Raw genomic sequence first — 7,438 nt, 5'->3', positions numbered from 1 at the left:
CCTCCTCAACTCCGATCTAAACTGCCCCCCACCTTATCTTGGGGCTGTGCCCTCTAGTCCTGCTGTCCTTTCTAAGCGGGAAGAATCTCTCTACCTCTACCCTATCTATCCCCTTCATTATCTTATACGTCTCTAGAAGATCCCCAACCTTTTTTAAACAGCGGCGTAGCATTAGCCGTTTTCCAATCTTCTGGCACTTCTCCAGAGCCCAGCGAGTTTTGATAAATGCCCATGTGTGACTGTTTTAGAGAGAATGCTTTGTGAGGCTGCTATCAAAAATAGCGACATGATGTCTGACCAAGGGACGAGATCTCACACCTCAGGGTGGTTCAGTATTTTTTCTATTGGATCAATACATAAAGTATGTCATTTGTAACACTTTTGATTGGATTGTGTCCAACTGCCTGTGAGCTGTAGAATTGTAAAACCTTTGTCTGGTGGAGTGGTATCTCTGATCCACTGTGTCGAGAACCTATCCCCTTGCTAGCAAGTAAATAAAGACAATCTGTTGGTTAAATATCCTCTGTTAATGTGCGTTAAAGACAAATTCAGAGGTCGAGATTTTGACAAAGCTCTGCCTTCTCTGTTCTGGAACTTCCCAGTGCCTCGAGGCAGAGATAAAGCCATCACTTGCCTCCAGCCAGCAAACTCCCAACAGCAAGATTGTCACCCCAGGAGAGGAAAGAGGACTCAGAGCCAGCAGAGTGTCCAAACCCAGAGAGACAGACAAACACAGACTGGAGTCCAATCTCCTTCGAACCAGCCAACAGACAAAACCAAAATTAAGAGAAATCTTGTGAGGAAAAGCAACTGTCCCACCCGACCTGTCAATCATTCTTTCCCCCAACAATTCCGAAAAGGTCATAAACTCCAAGAGAGTGCGTTAGGCCCAGATTAACAATAAACAAAAACCCATTAAATCATTTGAGCAGCATAGAATCGTCAACTTCTACAGTGCAGAAAGAGGCCATTCGGCCCATCAAGTCTGCACCGACCACAGTCCCACCCAGATCCTATCCCCACAACCCCATGCATTTATCCTAGCTTATTCCCCTGACACTAAGGTGCAATTTAGCACGGCCAGTACACCTAACCTGCACATTTTGGACTATGGGAGGAAACTGGAGCACCCGGAGGAAACCCACGCAGATACGGGGAGAATGTGCAAACTCCACACAGACAGTGACCCAAGCCAGGAATTGAACCCGGGTCCCTGGTGCTGTGAGGCAGCAGTGCTAACCCACTGTGCCACCGTGGAGTTGGGCTGCAGGACAGCCGTGATCCCACTGAGACATTCACCTAACCTGCACATCTTTCAGACTGTGGGAGGAAACCGGAGCACCCGGAGGAAACCCACGCAGACACGGGGAGAACGTGCAGACTCTACACAGACAGTGACCCGAGCCGGGAATCGAACCAGGTCCCTGACACTGTGAGGCAGCTGTGTTAACCACTGTGCCACTATGCACCCCCCCACCCCAAATAACAGAATTTTGAGTCAGGCAGCTCGATGCCTGCTTATAACCACAGAGAATATGACTGATAAATACATTTCTTTAAGACATATTGGGTCATAAGAGAACGGGGTTCTGTTAGCTTGCTGTCTTTCTGGCACTTTGCCATGTGTCTCACAGTCACTCTCTTTGCTAATAAAACAACAGCCACATCGCAGGAGTTGCTGAAATGCTTTGTGGTAATTTTGAAAGATGCTATATAAAATCAAACCTCTTTTTAAAACTGCACCGCACACCCCACCCCCCCCCCCCCACCCCACCACCCCCCACCACCAGCCTCTGATTCCTATCTTTACAAAATCACTACACATTTCCGCTCTCAACTGATTCAAAGACTAAAGAACAAGGAACAAAGAAAATTATAGCCCAGGAACAGGCCCTTCGGCCCTCCGAACCTGCACCGACCATGCTGCCCGACTGAACTAAAACCCCCCCCCACCCTTCCAGGGACCGTATCCCTCTATTCCCATCCTATTCATGTATCTGTCAGGATTCCCTTTAGAAGTCGCTATCGTATCCGTTTCCACTCCCTCCCCTGGCAGCGAGTTCCAGGCTCCCACCACCCACTGGGTAAAAAATCTGCCTCATTCATCTCCTTTAAACCTGTGCCCCTCGCACCTTAAACCTGTGCCCCTTAGTAATTGACTCTTCCACCCTGGGAAAAAGCTTCTGACTATCCACTCTGCCCCTCATAATCTTGTAGACTTCTATCAGGTCTCCCCTCAACCTCCAGTGAGAACAAACCAAGTTTCTCCAACCTCTCCTCATTGCTAATGCCCTCCATACCAGGCAACATCCTGGTAAATCTTTTCTGTACTCTCTCCAAAGCCTCCACATCCTTCTGGTAGTGTGGTGACCAGAACTGAACGCTATATTCCAAGTGCAGCCTAACTATAAAGCTGTAACATGATTTGTCAATTTTTAAACTCAGTGCCCCAGCCGATGAAGGCAAGCTTTGCCGTACGCCTTCTTGACTACCTTCTCCACCTGCGTTGCCACTTTCAGTGACCTGTGTACCTGTACACCCAGATCCCTCTGCCTATCAATGCTCTTAAGGGGTCTGCCATTTCCTGTATGTTTCCTATCTGTATTAGACCCCCAGTGAATATTATTTGGTTCCAATACATCACCAGTCTCTGCATAATTCAGAAGATTGGCTTGTTGGCAATTCTCCAAATTTATTAACAAATATGAGACATTCCCAGAGAAATCACTTTGAGATGATTTAAAATCCCCTAAAGCTGCCTGACTTCAATAACAAAAAGAATTGCTGTCTCATTTTGTGAATTTCACTTTATTTAATTGGTTCCCGTATCAAACACTATCGTGAAGCTTGGGCTGGAATTTGAAGAAATTGTTGTGGTCAACATACGCAATTATTAATCTTCAAATCGGACCATTGGGCATTGGGTAGCCCGGTGGCCCGGTGGTTAGCGCTGCTGCCTCACAGTGTCAGGGAGCCGGGTTCGATTCCCGGCTCGGGTCACAGTCTGTGTGGAGTTTGCACATTCTCCCCGTGTCTGCATGGGTTTCCTCCGGGTGCTCCGGTTTCCTCCCACACTCCAAAGATGAGCGGTTAAGGTTGATTGGCCGCGCTAAATTACCTCTTAATGTCTGGGGAATTAGCAGGGTAAATATATGAGATTATGGTGATGAGGACTAGGTGGGATTGTGATCAGTGCAGACTCGATGGGCTGAATGGCCTCCTTCTGCAGATTCTATGATTCGATTCTATGATTTAGCATGGCCAATCCATCTCACCTGCACATCTTTGGACACTAAGGGGCAATTTAGCATGGCCAATCCACCTCACAGAAGGTCAGGGGGCATGGAGTTGGGGGTAGGGTGTTAGCGTGGATAGGGGATTGGCTGTCAAATAGGAGGCAGAGAGTGGGGGTCAATGGGTGCTATTCGGATTGGCGGATGGTGACTAGTGGAGTGCCCCAGGGGTCGGTGCTGGGGCCTCAGCTATTTACCATTTATATAGATGATCTGGAGGAGGGAACCGAGTGTAGGGTGTCGAAATTTGCTGATGACACCAAGATTGGTGGAACGGCAAATTGTGCGGAGGGTGGGGAGAGTCTGCAGAAGGATCTAGATAGGCTGGGCGAATGGGCCAGGAACTGGCAAATGGAATTTAATGTTGGCAAGTGTGAGGTGGTCCACTTTGGTAGGAATAATGGTAGGAAGGACTATTACTTACGTGGCTAAAAACTGCAGCATGCGACGGTGCAGAGGGACCTCGGGGTCCTTGTGCATGAGTCGCAAAAATCCAGCTTGCAGGTGCAGCAGGTGGTCAGGAAGGCGAATGAGATGCTGGCCTTCATAGCGAGGGGGATTGAATATAAAAGTAGGGAGGTCTTGCTGCAGCTGTATAGGGCATTGGTGAGGCCGCAGCTGGAGTACTGTGTGCAGTTTTGGTCGCCGCACTTACGCAAGGATATTTTGGCCTTGGAGGGAGTGCAGAGGAGGTTTACTAGGCTGATACCGGAGTTGAGGGGGTTGAGCTATGAGGAGAGGCTGAATAAACTAGGCTTGTATTCGTTAGAGTTTAGAAGAATGAGGGGAGATCTCATTGAGATGTATAAGATGATGAATGGGATGGATAGGATAGAGGTGGAGAGGCTCTTTCCGCTCAGAAAGGACAGTAGGACTAGGGGGCACAGCCTCAAGATAAAGGGGGGGCGGCTTAGAATGGAGTTGAGGAGGAACTTCTTCACTCAAAGGGTGGTGAATCTCTGGAATTCTCTGCCCGTTGAAGTGGTGGAGGCTACCTCGCTAAATATTTTTAAGACGCGGGTTGATGGGTTTTTGATAAGCGAGGGGATTAAGGGTTGTGGGGAGAGGGCGGGAATGTGGAACTGAGCCACGACAGATCAGCCATGATCTTATTGAATGGCGGGGCAGGCTCAAAGGGCTGGATGGCCTACTCCTGCTCCTATTTCTTATGTTCTTCTGTTCTTATGTTCTCACCCGCGCATCATTGGACACTAAGGGGCAATTTAGCATGGCCAATCCACCTAACCCACACATCTTTGGTCTGTGGGAGGAAACCGGGACACCTGGGGGAAACCCATGCAGACATGGGGAGAATGTGCAGACTCCACGCAGACAGTGACCAGAGGCTGAGAATGGAACCCGGGTCCCTGGCACTATGAGGCAGTGGTGCTAACCACTGTGCTGCCCCCAGTAATACCCTCTTGACATTTCTCCAATCTTTTGCACGTGGATGAATCGACGATTTCTTTGGGGTTTAAAGAAATTTAAACACTGGGCCCCATTCTATCTCCTCCTGCCTGAAGGGAGGGTTAAGGGTTGAGTGATTGGAATTGCCAGTTTAAGAGGCAGTGCTGCTGAATGCTGATGGGATGGATTTGGTGGATGGTTTTGTATGGGAGAGGGTGACTCTTTTTACTTCCTCTCACCCCCACCATTGCTGAGAGAGCTGGCAGGGTTTACACAACCAGCAGAGGGGAGGGGGTTGACACAGTCTGACGAGGTGAGACTGGGCTGTACCGGGCTGACAGGGTGGGGAAACGTTGCCAGTTTAAGAGGCAGTGCTGGTAGATGGATGCTGAGATGGATGTCTCTGCTAGGTTTATGTGTGGTTTGCCTCAGCCCCGTTACTGAGAGAGGGAGAGCGCTGGGGGAAGGATGGATTTCAACGTCAAGAAACTGGCCTCGGACGCGGGACTCTTCTTCACTCGAGCCGTCCAGGTGAGAAGGTGTTCAACCATCTCCACCCCCCCCATCACACCTCCCCTGGGCTGAGGGTAAATACAGACTGCCCTAATCTGAGGCCTTTTGTACAGATGAGTGACACACAGTGAGAAAAACACGGAGAGAGAGAGAGAGAGAATGAGAGACATACAGATACAGAGAGAGAGAGACACACACAGAGAATGAGAGATATACAGAGAGAGAGAGAGAGAGAGATACACAGTGAGAAAAACACAGAGAGAGAGAGAATGAGAGACATTCAGAGAGAGAGAGATACACAGAAAGACACACAGATACAGAGAGAGAGACACACACACAATGAGAGAGAGGCACACAGAGAATGAGAGAGAGATATATACAAATAGAGAGAGATACATACACAGAAAGACACACAGTTACAGATAGACACACACACACACACACACAATGAGAGATATACAGACAGAGAGATACACACACTGAAAGACACAGAGACAGAGAGATGCACAGAAAGCCACACAGATACAGATAGAGAGACAGACACAGGGAGAGAGAATGAAGGAGATATATACAGAGAGAAAGACACATGGAGGGAGACAGACACACAGAGTCAGAGAGAGAGAGACACAGAAAGAGACAGAGAGGCACAGAGAGAAAGACACACAGATACAGATAGAGAGAGAGAGAGAGAGACACACACACACACACACACACACACAGGGAGACAGCATGAGAGAGAGAGACACATAAGATACAGAGGGGGAGACATACATACAGGGAGAGACACACACAGGGATAGAGACACAGACTGGGAGAGAGAAACACACAGGGAAAGAGAGAGAGAGAGACACACACACACCCAAAGAGGGAGAGAGACATACAGATACACAGATACAGAGAGAGAAACACACACAGACGTGGAGAGACAAAGAGAGGGGACAGACAGTGCACACAACTTAGAGACAGTGACTATTTGCATCTCTCACCAGAGACCCAGACCCTGAGTCAGGTAAGAGAATAAGACCCAGAAGCAGACCCAAAGTGACAGACGCTGTCCCAGAGACAGACACAGACCCAGACGCTGACCCAGAGACAGACACAGACCCAGACGCTGTCCCAGAGACAGACACAGACCCAGACGCTGTCCCAGAGACAGACACAGAGCCAGAGACAGACGGGAGGGTAGAACATCCCCACTATAAAATGCCCCCACCCCGTGCAGTGTGAATGAAACCAGAATGCTCAGGCAGCCTGAGGCGCTTTACCTGTGGGTAATTTACTGAAAATTAAAATATTAAACTGGAGATTGAGGTGGGTGGTGGATTACGATACAGGATAAAGTCACCAGGAGCTGTGTGTAACTCTGGGGAGGAACTGTATACTTACCCCAGAGTTCTGTCACAAAATGGCTGTTTTATTTGGAGAAGTTGTTTAATTATATACCCGGCCTCTGAAACAGTGAGCTTTCCTCTGGGTGTGTTTAAACTCTGAGCTGCTGGCTCCAATTCTTCACAATTGCAATCTGTCTGTTTAATCTTTGCCTCCTCGGGACAGGTTCCACTGGGAGTTAATATTTCTCCCCAGGTTAACATCTAGTAAGGATTTGCAAAGCGTCTCTCTGCAGCAATCATTAGCTTGTCTGTGTAGAATATTGGGTCTTTGTAGAATATTATAATCTTGTGCCATTTAATAATAGCAGCGCAAAGGGAGAAGTAGGAATTTGAATCACAGATTGGTCTCCTACAGTGTGGTAGCCATTCAGCCCACACCATCCCTGCTGGCTCTCTGCAAGGGTAAATCAGCTAGTCCCACTCTCCTACCCTTTCCTGCTGAGGTCTGGCACAGCTTTCCGTTTGGATAACTTTCCAACTGCTGTGAAGGCCTTGACTGAATCTGCCTCACCTAATGCCCTCTGGCAGAACATTCCAGATCCTTGTCGCTCGCTGCGAAGAAAAGTAGTTCCTCGTGGCACTGTTGGTTCTTTAGCCAGTTGTCTTAAACGGATAGTGTCTGGAGTAACGGGAGGCGTAGTTTGTGCTTCGTTGGGCGTGTACCTGTAACGCCAAGAGTTTTGTTTATATCTTTGATTTGATTTATTATTGGCACTTGTATTGGGACACAGTGAAAAGTATTGTTTCTCGCGTGCTATATGGACAAAGCATACCATTCATAGAGTACGTGGGGAGGCAGTGGTACTATCACTAGACTATTAATCCAGAAACTCA

The 7,438-nt window shown here is 48.4% G+C and overlaps 1 protein-coding gene across 4 annotated transcripts in view; it reads left to right on the top strand.

The window, feature by feature from the left end:
* The first annotated feature begins 5,055 nt into the window (after nucleotides 1-5,055).
* LOC145358372 (endophilin-B2-like) overlaps nucleotides 5,056-7,438 on the top strand; it is an 85,883-nt gene continuing 83,500 nt past the window's right edge. For 2 of the 4 annotated variants that reach the window (XM_080212372.1, XM_080212370.1), the window contains exon 1: nucleotides 5,066-5,231. In XM_080212372.1, coding sequence (XP_080068498.1) covers nucleotides 5,169-5,231 — 63 coding nt within the window. In that variant the 5' untranslated portion in view covers nucleotides 5,066-5,168. Of the gene's footprint in view, nucleotides 5,232-7,438 lie in introns of all 4 variants that reach the window. The other 2 variants (XM_080212371.1, XM_080212369.1) reach the window with 2 other exon arrangements.

The sequence above is a fragment of the Carcharhinus amblyrhynchos genome, chromosome 25 (assembly GCF_965287045.1).
Source record: "Carcharhinus amblyrhynchos chromosome 25, sCarAmb.v2.hapA, whole genome shotgun sequence".
Classification (NCBI taxonomy): Eukaryota; Metazoa; Chordata; class Chondrichthyes; order Carcharhiniformes; family Carcharhinidae; genus Carcharhinus; species Carcharhinus amblyrhynchos.
The sequence above is the reverse complement of the archived record's forward strand: the minus strand, read 5'-3'. Positions and strand labels throughout refer to the sequence as shown.